The sequence below is a fragment of the Lepidothrix coronata genome, unplaced genomic scaffold, assembly GCF_001604755.1.
Source record: "Lepidothrix coronata isolate B3197 unplaced genomic scaffold, Lepidothrix_coronata-1.0 Scaffold80, whole genome shotgun sequence".
Taxonomy (NCBI): domain Eukaryota; kingdom Metazoa; phylum Chordata; class Aves; order Passeriformes; family Pipridae; genus Lepidothrix; species Lepidothrix coronata.
The window spans coordinates 1,244,229-1,265,874 of NW_016690260.1; the positions used below are offsets into that span (position 1 = coordinate 1,244,229).

The 21,646-nt window shown below is 36.8% G+C and overlaps 1 protein-coding gene across 13 annotated transcripts in view; it reads left to right on the plus strand.

The window, feature by feature from the left end:
• PARD3 (par-3 family cell polarity regulator) overlaps positions 1–21,646 on the plus strand; it is a 450,340-nt gene that overhangs the window by 190,261 nt on the left and 238,433 nt on the right. For 9 of the 13 annotated variants that reach the window (XM_017820200.1, XM_017820189.1, XM_017820193.1 and 6 more), the window contains one exon: positions 6,148–6,279. The exons of the other annotated variants lie outside the window; for them this stretch is intronic. In XM_017820200.1, the coding sequence (XP_017675689.1) occupies positions 6,148–6,279 (132 nt within the window). The remainder of the gene's footprint in view (positions 1–6,147; positions 6,280–21,646) is intronic. 13 annotated transcript variants of the gene reach the window in all.

Sequence of the window (21,646 nt, forward strand, 5' to 3'; positions counted from 1 at the left end):
CGTGGAAAGCTATGTCTTTTTAGTTAAGCTTACAGATATAAAATCCAGATTCTGAATTATAATTACTGAATATAAAGTGCTGTATGTTATTTAGGTTGTTTTGCATTATCTCTTGTGAGGTTTTATTGTGACCCTAATAAGTAAAGAGTGAATGGAAGAAGCAGCTTGTTTTCTGAGAAATATCAGTCTATACTGCTTGGAAACTTCTGGCTTTGCATGTGTACGTGCAGAGATCATGACATTTTTGATTTTTGTGTTGTAAACAAGAGAGATCAACATAATGTTTTGGATAGACAGTCTCATGTTTTTTTAGTTTACTCTTAATTTAGCCCATATTCTTTGACACTAAATATTTACACATAACACTACATGCACAGAAAACTGTCTGTTCATCATAGCCCCTAGTTATTGCTCTGTTTTTAAGGTCAGGCTTTGCTTGTCAGTCAAAGGATAACATGGAATATATAAATTGGAATTGGACAACTCTGGAAATTTCTGAGCATAAGGCAATAGAACTTAAGCAGAACACTGGCTTTTCAACAGCTTTTTTCCTTCTTGGCACCTAATGAGCTATTGTCCATGCATATTACATTAATTTCATTCATGGACCTATACAGAGGGTCATTTCTGAAGACAAGTCTTTCTGAAAATATCAGAATGATTATAGAGTGGTCATTCTTCTCATCTATTTTCATCGTAAATAGTGCATGCAAGTTCTGTATTAGACTCTTAGATTTATATCTTCTGCAAATCTGGTTTTGCCAGTTGCTGGAAATGACCCGTGTTCCGTGTCAGAGCTGAGGGGAGGAATGAAGCTGTGACAGTTCTTTACTGTGGGAATCCTCTTTTACATTGCTCCTTGGAGAATGGCCTAAGATCAAAGGTTCCTGATACTGGGTGAATGTAACTGGTTCCTTCTATGTGCTAGATGGCTGTTCTGTATCTGGATTGTTGTAGCTTCTGGGGTCATCAGTTCTTCAGTATGCATCAAAAAAAAAAAAAAAAAAGAGCAAAGTTGGAAATTAAATTGGGAAATGATGAAATAAACTGAATCTACTGGGAGGAAAAGGAAGCTCCCCTGAGCAGTGGTACCAGTATCTTAACATGTATGGATAGTTAAAAGGAGTGACTGGTGCAATTAGTTTTGAGGTAAAACTGTTGACATTTGGTAGAAATTGTTAAAAGATGCCAATGAATAGAGAGAATAGTTCCAAATCTGACATCTATGCAAGTAGTTGGTTTTTTAAATGGAATTTCTGTTCCTGCAATACATCTGTTGGGTTAATTAATTTCCCATATGTAATGTATTTGCCCTGTAAAATAGACATTATTTGTGCAGTCTTCTTTATCTTTTTTTTTTTTGTTTGTTTGTTTTTTTTTTGTTGTTGTTTTTTTTTAATACAGGGATCCAATTGGTCTTATACCATATTTATTTGTCTAAAATCCAGTTAAAAAGCAACCACAAAACCTCAACTCAAAAAACCCTGATTGCTACACTTTCAGACAGCATGGAAAATGGATATATATGTATTACTGCATTTATAAACAGATGTTTTCATCAGAGAGTTATTTACATAAACTGTGTGACTGTTTTGGTAATTGCAGCTTTTAACATCCTGTGTGAGAGTGACACCAAACTGTTCAGGTTCTAACATGGATATAGTGGAGCATAAAAAGGAAAGAAGAGCAGCCTTTATAGTGAGCGATTCAACAACAAATCCACTTGTAGGCATGAATTTGCCCAAAGTCTCTCAAGTGAAATTATAATCTCAAAAGACTAAATGAAGCCTCACCTCTCATCAACAAATCCTATCTCCATCTGAGGCCATGACAGAGAACTAAAGCCAAGCAAATGAGGAGCCTTTCCCAAAGTGTACAGTTTACAAGAAAAGACTGGATAGCAAAAAAAGGTCTGTGTCCAAAGTGGTCTCTCAGTGAAGATCCTAAATGAGACATGGGCTTTTTTCTGTAGAAATAACAGAAGTGAAAACTTGGTTTAAACTTTGGAATCTTCTTTCAGATAATTACTTTGAAGGGGTCTTCAATCTGTTTTACCCCTGTTGTAGTGCTGTTGAGGTTGTGGGGGGTTTTTTTGTTTGTTTGTTTTTTGTTTTTTTTTTTTTTTTTCTTTTCTAAAAGCACATGAAAATTTGCCACACTTTACCTTAGCCATTCAGAAGATCAAAACAAAGGGAAAACCCAACGTCTTCACTATTTGGAAAGCGGCCTAGTAGCAAATGAGATAGCAGATGTGGAACTGTCACCATACCATGTGGAGGACGTTCTGGTTGGGTTTGTGGTGCTGGGACTCTGGAGGGGTACAGCTGTGGGTTAAAATCACAAGTGAACTTATGCACTGGCAGCTAGTAATTGAAGTACACAGACCATGCTAATGCATCATTTTATCTACAAGCTGCAGAGTCTTTGATGAGGATCTTGTTATATACTGCAAATCATCTGAAATTAAAAGTGTAGCAAAATTGCTTCATTTTTCCTGTCCCCTTTCACCCAACCCTCCAGCAAAGCCCCGCAGGGACACCGTGCTGAACTAAATCTCAAAGTGTTAGATTATGTGTCCTCATTAAAATTACTGCAAAATGCTGCTGTTAAGTGTAGTGGTGATATTATGACTTGGCAGTTTTAGTATTATATTGATCAATTTCCATTTCAAACGTGATAAAGCTGACATGGCCTGTGGTCCCCAAAGATGTTTGGGAAAGAAATTTAAAAAAAAAAAATTAGAGCATTTAATTGTAATTGATGATGCGTGTCAGCCCTGGTCCCAGGAGGGCTTACAGCTGCAGCTCCAGAAGAAATGAGAATTCCCTGTGTGACCCTGATGGCTTCTGTACCATGAAATCTTTTTTTTTTTATGGTATTGTAGCTAAAAGTGACACACACCTTTTCCAGTTGGATGTTGGGAGCATGTGTGCTAATGCTAGATTATGCTGAAGACAAGTAAAGCTTTCTAGGTTAATATTTGCATATTTAAAAAAAATCAGAAGCCAATATATATATTAAATAGCAAGCAGCACTGCATCTGGTTCAGTAAATCCCAATGTCTGAGCTGCAGCATTATTTTTCACCTCCACCACTATAGTTGATCACCACTGCTATCTTTGAATTAGATCTGGTAGTAGCAGTAATGGAAACCCCTGCATAGGTGGGGTTACAGGTGTCCAGGAGCACCCTGAGGCTTTGTTGTGTAGCTGCCTGTGAGAAGGACTGTGTGTGTCACTGTTGAAAATGCTGCTCTCTCGCTGCTCCTGGTCTAGTTTGGTGCTTGTCTCAGTGCTGTCACCCGTGGGGTACAGGGGGTAGCTGCATACCAAAAAGCAGTGACAAAGAAAGGAGTGGAGGACTGGTCTGTGGCTAGTTGATCTTCTAATGTTTTGCTGTTTGGCCAACACCAACATGACTCTGTGTGTGATTGCAGCACCGGTATTTTATTTCGATCTGATAATAGTGCTATTTTGAGCCTCTGAACATTGCTGAGAAACACAAGAAATTACAGAAACCACATCCCTCTACCATTCCAGCATTTATTTCTGCTGTCAGAAAAATTGCTGAGTGACTTGGTTGCCTATTTTATAAAATGAGCTGATATAGGTCTTGGCAGGAGAAAGGCAATCTTCTACTGAAGTGGGCTACAAGCAGAAATATTTTGGTAAGTGGGATGAATATACTGTTCTAGTCAGCACAGATAATATTAGGAGTAAACTCTTGGCAGAATTCTTGACATTAGTGTAGGTGCACCAAACAGAGGCTCTCTTAGCTTAGATAATTTCACTTTGTGTACTGTGACACTTGAGACTTTTTACAACACAAAGTTCCAGTATAAACTCTGTGCAATAAGACTTCAGGCATGATTCCCAGACCTGGTGATTGAATGATTGAAGAACAACACACCCCAGATGAACTTTTTTCCTTCTCTCTTGCTCTTGCAAAACACCCCTGTGCATGGGTAATGGATGCTGTATGAAGAGAGATCTTTGTGTTTTAAAAATAAAAATGTCTTTCAAAAAGGTTTCTATTGAACACTGTAAACATGAATCAATAAAAAAATAGAATTATCTATAAAGTGTAGAAATACAGAAAACATCTTGTTACATAGGAAGAAATTTTTGTTCATTCAGAGGAGGTGATGGTCTGTCAGACAGTTATTGTTAGATGACAATAATATGTGCACCAACTGTATGGGTGGTTTTGTGCATAAAATGATTTTTTTGTTATTTCTTTGTCAGACTTTTGATTTTGTTGTTATACCTGCCCACCACTTTGAACAAGAGAAATTGTTGTTTTGGCTTACAGGAACTGTGCCACCCCTGTCACCTGAAGAAAAGAATTGGTTAAGGGAAGCAACAGGAAAAAAATCAATTTGTACACAGCATTCCCTGGCTTTTATGGATTTGCTGAGGGCAGTTGTACAAAGCTGACTTCCACTGTCCCTTTATAAGCAAGACACTGAGCAAGTTTCTAGTTTTGCTTTGTGGTTAACCAACACAGGAAAACTGGATTGTTTTTAGTTGCTGAAAGACACAAAGTTTTTACTTCATTCGTGGCAGGGTAAACTAATTTATGATGGTGCTTTGTTAGGCTGATTACTTGTGCAAACATGTTTTTACAAGGGTATCTTGTACTGGTTGAATTTAAGCTTTAATGTCTTGAAATGGAAGACTTCTTTTAATCTACAAAGTATTTCAAGAAAAGAGGTTGTCATCAGTTAAGAAAGCTTAAGTTTGATATGTGTGGGAAAAGATTGCTCTTGCACAAGAAGCTTTTTTAAAATGTTGTGTTTCACAGTTATACTGAGACCTGAATTTTCTAGCAAAGCCTGTCATATATTTAATATAGTTGTGAAGGACAATTGTAAGGGAATTGATGCTGCATCTATAATATTGGACTAATATTGTGCCAGGGCAAAGAAATATCAGTATGGCAAACAGGGAAAGGAAATACTCATGCTGATGGGATAATATATTGATGTAAGAAAGGGCCAAAAATCTGCTGTGTGCTATAAATAAAGAAAATAATAGATTTTAGCTACAAATCTGCACTGATGTTTGTTTATTATTTTAGAGACTTTTGAGATTCCTAAAAGTGGTAATGTTGCAAAATGTGTAGAACTAGAGTCCTATTTTAAAAATAGATACTCTCTCTAAATTATCTGATTTGGCATGAAGATAGACAAACATTGACTGGAAAAAATACTCCACTTCTGAAGGAAGGATGCTTACATATATTATACTGTATTCATAATCCGGTTTTGAAAAGCAAAGCAGAATTTCAGTTCCATGTATTATTTCAGTTGGAGGTAACTAAGCGATGTAAGTTGTCAGTAACACTGACTTTAGGCTAAGGTGACTCCCCTCCTTAAGAATCTGCCTCTGTGCTTTTGTTGGCTTTTAGTGATCAGCCTGGGTAAGGACTAATAATCTTTAGAAGCTGGAGAATTTGTACAGCTTGTGGGAAAGATGTGTAGACAAACTCATCAATTAAAAAGAAAAAAATAATTTGCTATCAGTCTCAGTGGGATCAATGTATCTCTGTCAGCACAATCTCCATCTGCTGCTGTTCTACAAATGTGACTGTATTTGTATACCTTCAGGCAAACCAAGCAAAGCATTGTTATGTGGAATAATAAATTCAAGTTTTGAACTCTACGGCATGTTATTCTGGTCTAAAGGACAGTACCCGGAGCAGTGAGACCCCTTTGATTGTAAAATTGATTACATGCAGAGACTTGGGAAAATTATGTAGTGGTTGTAGCTGTCACTGGATGGACTCTGGGATGTTTGCTTTTGGTGGGAACGAAAATAAGGAGCATATTGCTCTGAAAGCCTTGCTGAGTATATTACTTGGGAAGTCTGTGCACTAGAGGTTTGAAGCTGGAAAAGAGAGGAAGGGAAGCGTGAATGGGTGCAAGATCTACAACTGCACTGAGGCTTTAGATGGGCTTCCCTGGTGTTAAGGAAAGGGAGCTCTTGCAATGGAATGGCCGAGCAGTCGCGCTGTCCTTGGGTCCAGCTGGACCCGTGTTCTCTTTTGTCAGTCTTCCTTTTGTATTCGTTTAATAACCAGTTGCATTGTTAATGGACAAGGACTGGTTGTTTTTTATAAGACACTTTTTTGTTTCTTTTAAACTAGAAAGATGAAAACTACAGAAGCCTACCACGAGATACTAGTAGCTGGTCTAACCAGTTTCAGAGAGACAATGCTCGTTCATCGTTAAGTGCCAGTCATCCCATGGTGGACAAGTGGCTGGAGAGGCAAGAACAGGTAATATATATGTGTATATATATATTACTTTATCAATCTAATCTTTATGCTACTCCAAGCTATTACAAAGAAGTGTATTCTTATGTGATACAGACTCTCTAAGCATGATAGAAGCACCAGCAGTCTGCTGACTAAATATATATGGAATTCCTCTTGCTTCCAAAAAAACCTGCATTAAGATTGAAATGGACACCTGCAAATTATTTTTTTTTTGAGTCAAAAACATATTTATATAGTATGTGGAGTGCTGCTGTTCTTCACAACTGATACCAACATGGTTATTTTAATTAGTATTATTTTGATAAACATTTTGCCATTGAAATCTAATAATGTTCCTACAGAGTAGCCATATGTGAGTCAGTTTTGACACTGCACTTTTAAATGCTTGTTATTCTAAACATCAAAAATATATTAATTATAAATCTGAAGACTGTAAGACTGTTATCATATTTATTTAGTGTACATTTATACTGCTTTTGATCTTGGGCTTTTTTGAGACACTAAGTAGTTCCAAGTTATGGTTTGTTTGGTGGGCTTTTTTGTGTTTTGGTTTGTTTTTTTAATTTTATATTTATTAATAAGCTGGTAGTCATAGAGGTTTAAAGTTCTGAAATTGAAATTACCTAGCAGTCACTTTATATCTCTGTATATGTCAGAAAATTTTCAAAGGTATAATGGAAATCATCTTTACTATGGAAATTGGAAATACAAGAGGAAGCCCAGAGTAGTGCATATGTAGAATTATTACCTCATTTTTCTTCTTTATACAATGTGACATGAAAACATTGAATTTTTGCATTGAACAAAATGTACAAATTTTGTATTTTACAGCAATAGGACATAAAACTGCAATTTGCTTTATATAGAAGAGCTTCAAAATGAAATTTGCTATTTGACACGTCCTAAGCTTTCTTACACTGTACCTTGTGAATGGAGGGGAAGGTTTAGAATCCAACACTGGGCTGGTGTCCTGGGACTACTCTCCTTCACCCACAACTTCCATAACAATATTTGAAGTGCAGCATTGCCAAATCATAGCATACTCCAAACATTCTTCATTAAACCCCATTTTTAGTTCAAAAGAAGCTTAAATAACATCAAAGAATATTAAAATAAACCAACTAAAACCCCCCCAAATGTGAGCTATTAACTGTTTTTATGTCTTGTAATTACCTGCAAATTAATTTAAAATTATGTGTTTTATGAGAAAAATTCTATCTTTGGTCCTTGTATTCTTTCCTCTGCACATTTAATGATAGTGTTCTTTGCATTGCTATTTTTCTCTAAGAAGATACAGAGTTAGTGCAGATGAAGTTGGCTCCTGTCTCTGTATCAGCCTGTGCTGAAATGGAAAGTCGGTGCCCAGATTTGAAGGCATCTCCTGTGANAGTTCTGCTTGTTGATGTTTTCGAGGCATAATTTCCATGCGTCATTAGATTTGCACTGTGGCAGTTAATGAAACTGTTGTCTCAGCAAAAGAAGTTGAATTAGAAACCTTAATAGTGATCATCTTATAAAATGCCAGATACATGAAATTTTAATATATGATGTTTCATATTAAGCTTTATGTTGATTTCAGTGTCCAAACAGCTTAACTAGTTAATTTATTCCCCAATTAGGTAAATAATTGGGCAGTAGTGGTAGTCTGGAAGCATATTCGTTATGAGAGTTAACTGGTTGCTGTTTGAAATTGCAAATATCATGTTTCTTTGAAGCAAGTTTTATGCATTTTGGCTTTGTTTGTTTGTAGTGGTGGTTTTTTTTGAGAGAGATGGGGTTCATTCTTTGAATGTGTTAATGATTCTGCATGTACCTGGAAGACCAGGATCCTTTTGTGATTTCATATCAGCAGGATAATTAATTAGAGTGAAACCTGTTTAGCAGGATATGCACAGGAGAAGAAAGTCTGTTGCAAGAATGGGATGCATCATAGGGAAGAAAAGAAGGGCCTGGCAGGGGATGGAGTAGCTGCAGAGAGAGATATTCTTTCACTCTTTTTGGGGTTTTAAACTTTAATATCTTTTTCAGTATCCTCTGTGGGATTTTGTTTCCCACTGGTTAAGCCTTTCACTTCTGAGAAGGGTAAACTCAGGCAAGGAGGTTGCAATCTGGCATAATCAATTAATTTAGCAACTTCCAGTCATGTTCCCATGTGCTGGACTGGTCTGTGCACCCTGCCAGTACGTGCAGAAGGAGCATCAGACAGCAGGTCTGGCACCAAGGGTAAGGCAGCAACAGTGCCAAGAAACCTCTAGGGCAGAACTCATTGCAGATACCAGCGGTATTAATAGTCCTGGTCTAAGCTGCCTTTATGGCTCTTTAGAGGCAGTAGTAGTAAACACTGGATTCATCTTGCAGACTCCAGAGGCTTGTTGTTGGATGAAAGCTCTTCTGGCTCTTCTGGGTTGAATTAGTTGCCTCCTCTCTTCCTTTTGAATATAAGGCAAAAAGAATTCCAAGGTGATATTTTTCACCTTCTAGCATACATGAACATTCATTGGAATTGCCCTTTGAATGAAAGTGTGCTGTGCCAAAGAAGTACAATTATTTTTGTGTGGACAACACTTCATTTCCTATTAACAATCTATTTGCTACATTTCTTATGTAGCAAAGTGTAATTCTGCAGCATCACATCTAGTTCTACAGACAAAACTTTAAGATATATTGTTTGTAAGAAATCAACTGCTGTAGCAGGACTGAAAAGTGCACAGAATTAGATATGTTGAAGTAGGTGTTAGAGAAATAGTTCTCTAAACTTGTCTGGGTTTAACGCCTAAAAATGGAGGAACGTATGAAGCCCGTTAAAATTCCTGGCAGTAATTGCTTTTGCTCATATCTATTGTGCTTTAGTCAGGCTCTGCGAAATTAGAGTGATACATCAAAGAAATGGAAAAGATTAATTCTGCTTTCTGAGTCCTTTAAGGTATTCTGATTGTGTATGCTGGTTAGCTATATCTGTGTAGCAATTGTTCCCAGTTTGTTCCAGAGCCCTCTGGTTTTCCACAGGGCAAATGATCCATGTATTTCTCGGAAACTTCCTATTTCTCAAGCTTGTGATGTAAGTTATATGAAACTCTTTACCAAAGAATCATTTCACCTCTGTGAAGCCAAAAATACAAATAGAGTTTCAGAATACAGTTAGAAAGGTAGGGATTGTTAAGGGACTTTCTACAAGGGCATGTAGTGATAGGACAAGGGGGAATGGCTTTAAACTGACAGAGAGTAGGTTTAGATTAAATATAAGGAAGAAATTCTTCACTATGAGGACAGTGAGGCACTGAAACAGGTTGTTCAGAGAAGTTGTGGATGCCTCAATCCTGGAAGTTTTCAAGGCCAGGTTGAATGGGGCTCTGAGCAGGCTGATCTAGTGAGAGGTGTTCCTTTCCATGGCAGGGGGGTTGGAACTAAATGATCTTTAAGGTCCCTTCCAAACTAAACCATTCTGTGATTCTGTGATTGTATTTTTTACTCTTTCACTCAATTATTTTATTAATTCTCTCTTACAGATTGTCAAGTACTAGGAAAAAAATTGCAATCTTTAATTTGATTCCAAAATATCCTTAAAAAAAAAAGAAAAAGTTGCTTCTTATTCTTCACCTTGCCCTCCATAACACCTTCTTTTTCCCCACAGCAACCAAACTTTGAGGAATAGTTGAAAAATCTTATTTTCTCTGAAATGTATTCATATATATGGTAATCTCACTTTTATTTGAGAAGTCTTTTTTCCCCTCAGCTCACCTCAAGACTTGCTTGGGCCCTGATCAAATCTGGACTCATGCTGTTTCATACCAGGGAGACATGAAAGGGAATGCATGAAAGTGTTAAAGTTTTCACCGGTTCCCCAAGTTTAAGTACACAAAAAAGTTCTCTCAGGTGGTCATTTTAGTTTCATTAGTTAAATACTGGAACTGGCAGCAATCAATCAGTATAGTCCTTGCTCTGCTGGCAAGGCCTGTTTTGCAGAAGGATTAAGAGCACCTGGCTGTGCTGTGGGCTGGGAAGGGGAGTGAGGACAGCAGGAGAGGGAAATCCTAAAGCAGCTTAAATATGAAGCAGTTGATCAGATTTGCAAATACAGCGAGTTTGGTTAGTTAAAGCTATATGTAAATGTAGGTACATATCTGTATATTATGTGTTTGGTGTATATCTGTCAGTTCATGAAAGCAAGGTAGGAGACAGAGTAAAATTTCATGGTTATTACTGAAGAATAGGTCTGATTGCTAAGTTCACAGTAGCTTTTGGTATCTAGCAACAGCCAGAGATTAGAGCAACTCAAATGTATTCTAAAATGGAAAGAGAAGCTGGTTACTACTGCTGTCTTCTTGTTCAGAAATGTGCTGTATGGAGCACTTCCTGTAAGTTATTCTTGTTCATGACATCTGTCCATAGTAATCTGGTACAGTTTCTGTGGATCCTGTTGCAACAGGATCAGACATGGAAGTAGCATATGGTCTTGTGTCTCCAGCTGTAGCGTACCTGCCTTCAGATTGTATTTTCAGCAAAATAAGGCCTGCTTTTAATATGATTGAATATACTCTCTTAAAACATTTGGATACTATAAATTAATGCATTTCAGCACTGTCAGCTGAAAAGAAAAGATCAGAGCTTCAGAGGTAGGTTGTTGAATTTAAACCACTAATTTCCTGTATATTCTCATGTTCCAGGTTATCTATATTGTCAAATTTTTCATTTAACAACAAACCCCCTGTTTCTGTTTTATGCTTAACATAAAAAAGAAGGCAGAAGAGCAACTCATGTATTTTCTTTATTTCTAAATGTATCATAGTGGTATAGCTAATGAATATAAATATTTTTGTTTTCACTAACGTACCTCTTTTGTGTTTCTCCTTGTCTGGCAAGTGTATTTTGCCTTTTTTTCCTAGATTTTATTATGACTATAACTACAGTGGAAGGGTCTGCAAATTCTGTGTTTTATGGCTTGAAGATGGGGAGACTCAGGGGTGGAGGCTCTTCTTATCTCAAACTCCTCACGCACAAAGGTTGAAACTGCAGTAAAAATTATTGTCATTAGTAAGGAGTTGTGCTTTAAGATTTGGAAAAGGGATTAGCTAGGCTTCAGTTGGAGGAATCATTTTTAACTGGTTATCCATTATTCTCTATGCCAGCGTAGAGTCTATTGCTTTCCTCTCTCTCCAAGTACATACCCTTTATAATTTATCTCTTGTGATAACAACCTTAATGAACATAGAACCATGACAGCATATAAATTATAAAATACAAAGACGATTTTAGAGCTTGTCATATTCCTTGTGAAGGATTTCCATCACAATGGTAGAGATATGCATGTGTTCAAAGGTCTAGATGTAATGCAGAGAGCTGTCTCTTTTGGGGGTTCTTCAGTGGACGTCCCATATGAAAGGCAGGGGATGTGTGAGTGTAGCCAAATGGCTACCCAGGGTTTGTGAAACTAGGCAAGACCCCGCTGAGGCTGATCATGGGAAAAGTAAGTGTTACCAGTTAGTGAACAAGGCCTTGGCTCATATGGTTTGCTTGTTTCTGGCTTGGCACCTAACTTAATATTAAATAATTGGGCACAGTTTTAACTATGGGCAGTTGGAAGCAGTGACCACTGCATTGGTAGAGGATTCACGTAAGGTTTATGTTAGTCAAAGTATTGAATGGAAGACCTCAAGGTGTCCCTGTAAGTTGTCTCCCCTGTCCCATATACAATTGCAAATGCAGGTTTTTTACTACTTGAGATGGGTTCTTGGTCCTGTAATCACACTGACTTCACTCTGTCAACACCCTATGTGCTACAGGACTTATTCCTTCTTGCTTTTGTACTATAAAGATGGCAAAAAACTTGATTGGGCCCAAGAATATTTTCAATTAGCCAGTGCTTTTACAAGTAGTTAGGTATTGACCACTCCCTTTATTTCTTTATATTGGCAAGATATTAACTACTTCAGTGTAGGGGCTCAAATGCTCAGATGAAATGTAAGCTGTGAAGCTGGCTCCACTCAACACAAAGAGGGGCAGTGACATCCCAGGAAGGGTAGAGGTTGAATATAGCTCTGAGACAGCCAAATGCCCTGTCTGGCTGCCAGAAGAGCACCTTGACTTCTTGGTGGTCTTTTTCTCCCTTTTTCTCCTTTTTTTCTCCTTTTTTGCTTTGACTGATCACCCCTACAGAATATTTTGCACATGCAATGTGGTCAAAATGCATACACAATTTCTAATAGCCTTTGATTTCTAATAAGACTGTTGTGGTTTTGGGGTATCACTGTATCTGTATGTGATCACAATTAAGTGATTATTGTGTAGATTTGTTTCAGTGTTTTACCTGTGCTGCATTTATTATTATTAGGTTAGAAAAATACTATGTATGATGAACTCCAAAATGAGAAATCTGTATTTCGGTGATTATGATGTGAATACCTACAAAAAAATATCTAAACTCCTATTGTGTAGTACTGGAGTCTAGATCTGCATCAAGTTGAGGCATGCATTAGCTCAGCTGGGTCACTTCCAGGATGGACCCTGCTGAACTGCTTACAGTGGATGAGGCTCTAGTGGTGGTTAGGAACCCAGTTCCCACAGACACATCTTGATCTGGGAGACTTGCTGGAGCTGATTGTGTGTTACATGTCAGAATGCTTAAAAGCGGGCATGGGAGGGTAAAACAAGCTCTTATAATGGCCATGTAAGCTCTCTGTTTCTGTATTTATGATTTCTCCTTTTAAGGTTAAAATTTTTACCATGTGTTTCTGTGGAGAGAATCAGAATCACAGGCCTTTTCTAGGTATAAATCTGACTTTGGATCTAACTTGGTTCAGATCCAGATTTCTAAATCTAAACATGATTTCCATATTTAAAGCCATTTGATTTTGAAGTCTTAACTTGATCTTTTCCTGATTTTTATGTAGTCTCATAATTCCTACACCCTTAGAAGAGTTGTCATGTCTCCTGAAGTCAGAAGAATAAATGTGTTTTTCTGTATAAATCTTAGATGTGACTATGTTAATACACACATTCGTTAAATATTCTCTAAATGTTTGTGTATAACCACAGAAACGAAGAAGCCTTAAAGATAAAGACTTATCTTTATGCTGAATGCATTGGTATGTACAGAGACAGAATCAAATGCAAAATTTAGAAGTCTGTGCACTTTTATAGAAAATGGACATTTGTGGACACAACCGAAATTGTATATTTTGGAAAGAGATGACTCTTCTTATTTGTCTTGGAGTCATGAACAGATTTGAAGTTGTTTTTCAGTGCTGAGGGTTTCAGTTTATATGAGGTAGGAGGTTGGAATAAACAGCTTTATTGCTTGGGGACAGCTGTAGTGGTGATGGTTTTATAAACAATGTTTCATGCTGGCATCTATCTTGTTCTCCTTTCAAAAATAATATGTCATTTCATATGGTGTATTAAATAGGTGAGACAGTTTGAAGGCTACAGTCTACTTTCAGTTATATACTGCTGTGTAGATATGAATTCAGTGGCAGAATGTAACTCCATATGTGTCCACATTAAAAAAAAACAACCCAAAGCAAGAAAAGGCAATTTTATAAAAATACTCATGGATTTTAATTATTATAGAAAAAGACATGCATCATGTTCAGGTGTGCATATCCTCACACTCAAACACTCTCACTTTCATAGATGTATAAGTATAAGCAGGCAGATGATGGACTGGTCTGAAATTTAAAGAATCAACAGCCCACGCTGGAAGCCACCTGGTTATCTGGTCCAACCTTTTGTGGGAAAGAGAGCCTTAGTGAGACTACCTAGCACCCTTTCTAATCCTGTCCTGAACACCTCTAGTGATGGCATACCGTACCATGTCCCAGGGGAGGTTCTTCTAGTGATTGATTGTTCTCATAATTAAAAAATAAAAAAATAAAAAATTCGTTCCTATATTAAGATGAAACTTTCCTGTTGCAACTTGTACCTGTAGCCCCTGTGTCTCTCTGTAAAGACAGAGCCTCCATCCTCTTTGTAGCCACCTTTAAGTGGTGTAGTGTGATGAGGTCCCCCTGAGCCTTCTCTTCTCCAAGGAGTAAAGAACTAACTCCTTCAGTCTTTCTTCACAATGCTGGCTTTCCCAGCCTTTAATCACCTTCATGGCCCTCCTTTGGGCCCCCTTCAGTCTGTCCTTGTCTTTTGTGAACTGTGGTGGCCAGAACTCGACAAGGACTCTAGGTGCAGCCTGACAAGTGCTGAATGGAGTGAGATGATCACAACTCTGTCTCTGGTACTGTCTGCTAGAAGACCCACTCTATTCTGCAGAAACTTTCTTAAAAGTGTTGGCACATGTGAAAGGCATTTTATAACTTGCTAGTAACCATACACTGCTATTTTCCTGCCCTTTTGGACCAAACTATTTAAATAATCCTATCGTTATGGTAATTTATGGTAATGAATCTACAATACCAACAGTATAAGTAATATTCTCTTAAATGGCAGGGAGATGCTGTAGGAAGCTTTACATTAATTATTGCTGTTAGTTTTTTTACTTTTTTCTAAATATTGTGCAGAACAATATTATCTCTGGTTTTTTAGACCACTGTCCGTCCATGGCCGCAGATCAGAAAAGAACATCTGAAAATCCATTAATGGGTCTGGAAAAGCATTTCATCAAAGGATGTATCCGATTTTCCTTTCCTTCTTTTAGGAACTTGTTTTCTTTCTTCATGCTATGAAAAACATTTATCTTCTCATGTATTTACTTTTTAGTCCAGATGTACATAATGTATCACCACTACTAAAATGCTCTGTTTTCATAATGTTCTTGTTGCTACTACTGTGCCATGTCAAAGGCTCTGGTGGGAACATGGTAGGAGTTAGTCCAGCACAGCCCGACTTGTGGTGGTGATGGTCAGTGGTGCTGCAGCTTCCCCTCTGCACAGGTCCTGGGGGCTGTGCACAGCCCTGCCTGCCTGGAAGAGAGGGGGAAAAGTGGCCCTGAGATGGCAGAGCGAGCAGCACTGAGCAGGAGCTGCAATTATGGCATGCCAAAGCAATGCAGAAGTGAAATACATTAGTAAAATTAAAATTTGTCCTCATTCCCTCGGTGGGTAATACAGTTAATGAAAATAGATCTAACCAAATTAAGATAATTTATTTCATTAGTTTACGGCACTGTAAAACTTTTCAGGGCAGTACAGCCCTTCGGTACAAACCTGAAATAGATGCAGCTCCACTATTCACTTCAAAGAGCACAAAGGTTAAAACTTTTAAGTGTATTAAAGCAATTCTGTTAATTGTGTCTATAGAGGATTCTCCCTTGCCCTTGGTAAAGTATTCTTGATTTAAAATTCACATTATGCTCGTTCTGCATTCTAGCCTTTTAACCAAAGTGTAAATATGTGATTACTTGTATCTTTGAGGCTTAAAAAGAAATTATGCATTTTTGCTTCAGAAGGTGGTACTGGTAGTACACGGTAGTGCTATTTTACCTTTCCCCCTATTGTTTCATGTTCCTATCTTCTCTGTTCTACCTTTATATCCTACGTACCTGCTTTGTGGTTTCTAATAAAGGTTGCTACAGAGCAGTAGCCAATTCTTTGGAAGGAATGAGGTGCTGTCTCTACACTCCATCTCCTTACATCCCTTCCCTGTTTTGTTTTTTGCAGTCTTGATGCTCTTTGTGTTCTATCAGGAAGACACCATTCAAAATTAGAAAGTTATCCCAAATGCTGTGGGTTTTTTTCACAGAATCACAGAATGGCTGGGATTGGAAGAGACATCTGGAGATCATCTAGTCCAACCCCCTGCTAAAGCAGATTCACCTAGAGCAGGTTGCACATGATCCTATCCAGGCAGGTTTTGAATATCTCCAGAGAAGGAGACTCCACAGCGTCTCTGGGCAGCCTGCTCCAGTGCTCTGTCACCCTCAAAGGAAAATATTATTTTCTTATTCCTTTCAAATTATAAGAAAACCAAAAATTGATAAATTGCTTGGTTTTGTTGCCAAACCAAGCCTTTATAAGTCTGCATTGGAAGTCACAGTTCACATTAATTTAATTTTCAGTTAACTTAATTCACATTGTAGAATTTTCTTGACTTGAAATAGAAAATTAACTGCCTTTTTGGTTGTTTTTAATACTCTGATTTTCTTCTTGATACATTTTTTCTTCTAAATGGCTTATGTTACTTATTTTAAAGAAATATTTATATTATTAATTTGTGGTGGAAGCTTTAGTCCTTTATATACTAAAATAGAACAACTTATCTGGACAGAAACATGGATGTGAGAACTCTTCACTTCTCACTGTAGTATTTAGGGGAGATTCAGGTAAATTACTGCTGAGTCCTGCAAGTCAGTTAATTCCAAGCAGAACAGAAATAAAGACAAAATGGTTATTTTGGGCAAGGTAAAAAGATTTTATCTGACTGAGAAACCTATCTTTATCTAATATATAGAATAATAGCAGGATGATTTTTGTATTTTTTTCTTTCTCTGAATTACAAATTGTGAAGAAAGTGCTTTCAGAAAAGGGCCAAGTTTGTCCTTTCAGTTGTGGAAGTGATAGGTAATTTATCTTCCATTGATGGAAATAGAAAAGATGCTTATTCTTTAAAATCCTGTGTGGACAGGTCATTTTAATGACATGGTTGCACTTTGCTGTAAATAGGAATGATACTGTGTAACTTAGAGTTAATAACTGAGTTATGTGGAAGTAATTTGTCTGGGTTTTTGTTTTATTTTGGGTTTTAAATTTAATCTCGATTTTATTGCCTAAGTACGAGCATTTCATTATCGAATGTAGTACTCTTCGGCTGTATTAAGTGGTTGCTGTAATTTATAGGATACTTTGAGAAATGTCATGATTCTCATGAAGTGACACAGCAAGATTTAGAGAGTACGGCAACTGAGTGAATGGAATTACGTAATATGACCTAGTTGATGCGATATACCATAAGATTTTAATTTATTTCCTTAGTATAACTGGGCAAGAAAAGAAGATAATAGGCCAGATAATAAGCCAGCCCTGCCAATTCATGCACTGAAAATAAGTCCATTCTAAGTTGATCTTGACACTACTTGGAGTTGCATATGAAATGGTCAAATTAGTATCAAGGGCCAGGGAGGGGGCGAGCAGGGAGAATAGGAATTAAGTTGGTTAGGAAATCAGGATGTACAAAGAAATTAGTTACTTCTATATATGTCACATACCAAACAGAAAAAACAATAATACCTGTGGGGTTTTTGTTAAATACTTTTATTTGATCTGATTTAATAAATAATTAGTGTTTCCATAAGACCAACAACTAACTGCCAGCTGCACTGATAAGACATTTTGCTGAATCCCTGTGCCCAAGAAAGAACAGTGATGTGTAACTGATGCAGTTACTCTGGTTAAGGGAGGTTCCATACTAAGGATACACAGAATTAAAGTGAATACAGCACAACTAGTGTTTCCATGAAGAAACAATCGATTGGATAAACTAAAAAGTTTCTATAATAAACCACTGTAAAGATTTTACTTTTGAAATAAATACTACTTTTAATTTTGATCTCTTCAATATGGTATTTTAAGAATCAGAATTGTTGCCCAGATTCCATATTAAGGTATTACTCACTTTCATGACAGCTACATGTGATTACTTTAACTTCATTTGGATTGAAATTTTTTATGCTTCTTTTTTCAGCCTAGAAATGACTATTTATGAATTTGAGAAAAATCAGTTGGCTATTATTACTTTAGCACATTTGCCATTGAAAATATTGCTTGTTTTCACAGTTTAAAAATCAGTGTTGAGGGCAACATACATACAAAACTATTTCTAAAATGGGGCAGAAAAAAAATTATCCTTTTGCCTGTATATTGCAGACATTTTTATAGACTGTAGAATAAACACATGAAGAGTGAGGTACCCAGTATGATCAAAACCTCTGGATCTCTTATTCTTCAGAATACTAGGCAGGAAGCCAGCGTTCAATCGCTTTGATTCAAAGCCTAATTTCCTCTTCCTTTTGGATATTCTCATTTGTCTTCAAAAATCTTTACTTTCCTAATGTGCAGGAATTCATGATTGCTTATAATTTCAACTCATTTATCCAAAGCATAGACTAAATTAAATGTCCCAAAAGAAAGCGACCATATCTGTGAGCATCTCTGTTTAAAATTATTGAAAGTCGCATTGAGTATTCCATCATGCCATTTTTATTTATCTTGATTTTCTAGGCAATAATTGTTACAACAAAGCACAGATTTCATAAGGCAAGCCCATCAGTATTTCTTCCTTGTAGTTACACTTTGCCACTATAAATAGCTTTCTCTTCATGAAAACTCTTTTAACTCATCCTCTTATCAAAACTGATGGATTTTGCTGGTGACTTGAAGGTCGATAAAATTGTTCTCTGTGCAAAAGAAATATCTTATAATATTCAGTAGGATAGTGTGTATTGTAGCATTTTGGGTAGGTTAAATTAACGTGGCTCAAGGACTGACAATTTTTCCCTGAACTAACAAATGTCAGTCTTAGTGAAAAAATGAAGGTTGGGTAGGAGGCACTTCAGCTCCATACCACTGTGTCAGGGTACAGCAGAAAATACTGGGTAGGAAATGTGTAGGGGGAAAAAAGTTATTATATTAGAATCAATGTGAACCCACATATCTACCCACCATTGCAATGCAGCTCACTAATGACTTTTTTAATTTGATGGCTTCTTGAGTTTGACACGCTTTGTGCATGTAAGAACGAGAGGAGGCGCAGTTGAGGAGTTGTGCCCTCCCATGGTGGCCCCTGGGGATTTGAGCACACTGGTGTCAGGCACGCTTTGACTTGCTTTGCTCCAAAGCCAAACCTCAGGAACCCTGGGCGAAACCAGAGCAGTGCTTGCATCTGCAGCGTGCGGCTGGGACTCTGTTTTGGGTGGTGGGAGTAACACCGAAACCGCCCCTCGGGCTGTTTGAGCAGGGCAAACAGCAGCTGCTGGAGCTCTGCTGGCTCTGCTACCTGGGTGTCCTGGTGAGAAATGGTACCTCTCTGGATCATCTCAGCTTGGAGACTCTACAAAAGACAAAATTTATTTGATTCATGACAGTATCTTTGTTTGCCGGTTAACATACAGCAAACTTTCACATTCATTTTTATAGTTCAGCTTAGTTACTGCTCATCAATATACACATTAGAGTTAAATAAAGTACATGAATATACTTGTTTATATACTCGAAATACAGAACAATTCATAAACTGCCCACTTTTAGGAACAGTATTTTAAAGTGCTGTCATTGATGACACATATATATAGATATGAGTATCTATATGTTTAAATGTGTCTATATATAACTCCTAAAACTTTCTGACAGATGTTTTTCATGTAACTGGTTTTTTTTAAAGTATATTCATGTTGTGGAGTTTTCAGTCATCTTCCTGATATTATGATTATCCTGGTAGCTCAGTAATTGTTTTAGAGGAGAAAGTACCCAGTGTAAATTTCTGCACACTGGAAGTGGTAGTAAATAAACATAATTTTGTTTTCTTTGAATTTGACTTTGTTTTTTAGCCCCCCCAAAAAGCAGTTGTCTTTATGTTATGTCTACAGTTAGCCTGAAATTACCGTGATGGCGTAAGATGCTGGGTTTGTTCAATCACTCATAGCAGCATCAATTGAATTCATTTAACAATCTGGAAAATTGGTCTTACGTAATGTGTTTTAAAAGTACTATTAATAATTATTCATTTCAAGTTTGGATTCTAAGAAGATGTTTCAGGAAAGGCTGAACTTCAAGCATATAGGTACTACACATCAGTTTCTTGATTTTCAAATCTTGGATTTTTTTTTTCCCCTATTTTAATACCAGTAGTCTAAATTGGGATAGTTTTAGGTAATTGTGGTTATTAAAATCAAGGAGACCCTAAATAGGGGGTCAGCAACCTTTACCAACACAGAATCTGTGAAGCACAGCCTTGCTTGCATCTGGAGTGAAAAACCTGAATATTGTTTCAAGAAGGAATGTTTCAGAAATGCTCAAATAACCAGTTCCTGCTCAGTCCTATAGTATTGTAAGTCTGTAAATGGATTCTTCAAGTCTCCTCTCTTATCTCATTTACACAGTTAATTTTTTCTTTTTTTTTTTTTTTTTTCTGAAGACATTAATTTCACAGTGTTGGATAGTTTAATTTTCTTCCCTTCTATTTTAGTAGACTGGCAGAGCAGATATCACCATCTCTGACACATCATTTTTTCTCTGTACAGTACAGTGTACTTTGGGGCTCTAGCACAGCAGTAGACTGGCCCAGGATTCACAATCTGGGATTATTGTCTTTGTGTATCCTCAAGGAGTAATATTTTAAAGTCACTACATCTGTTGGTACTTAAGAGAATGATTTTTACGTTTAATTTTTGCCAGTTTTTACCATCTGTGTGTCTGTTTTTTGGCTTCTTGCTTTAATTTTTCACTTTAATTTCTCAGTTGCACTGGGATTGCTTTCTCTTTCTCACACATGCTCTTTTTGAGTCATCCGTGAACTTGTATTAAAAAAAAAAGAAATTATTTACAGCAGTTGCATAGTAAAATTCTTGGCCTTCACATTTTGGATTTTTTTAATGATCTCTTTATATCGAGTCTCCTAGTAAATGCACGTCATTTTTGGAAGTGAAGTAACCTATTAGACTTTGTTTAAGTTTTAAAAAATTAGTTTGGATTAACTTGAAGCATTTTGGCGGGAAAAGCTAGCTTGATCACATTAAACACATTCTAGTCTTTCATACTAATTTAGTTTTTAATGCCCAAGAGGGAATAATTTTCTTGAGAAATCTGTGTTATAATCATAAACAGACATAATTCAGTAATTTTCTCATGAAACATTGGCTGAAGTTTTGGCACTAACGATTTGAAGCTCACACAAGCAGGAAGGTTTTTGTTTAAATTCCAAGAAAAATACTAATGAAATATATTAAAATAGAAACAAAATATACATGCAGTGTGTTGCAGGCTGTTTTCAATAAAAATGATGTATCTTCATCAGTTGAATAAATGTCTCATGAATTCAGGCATGTTCTAGTATTTCAAGAATATTCTAATAGTACTTGAAGTAACTTTCTCTGCTATCCTTGAAAAGTTTTTTTACAAAAAGTTACGTCGTGCAAATAAATTTTTAACGTATGAGGATTAATGTACACATCTATCAAATGTTTTGCTTCTGTATGTGTTTGTGAGTATTGAAACCTCCACTGCTGCTCTGATCTTTTTCTTGACTTACATATTTGGCTTCTCACTTAAAATATAATACATTCCTTAAGGTCAGATTTAGTGGCTTTTTAAAAGCATGCTGGTTTTTTTTAGCCTCTTTCAAATATTTTGTAACTGAGATTTTTAGAGTTTATAGTTACTTTCTGGTGTACTCGTTAGCTTATAGTTGATTTTCAAATCAGAATATGGACTTG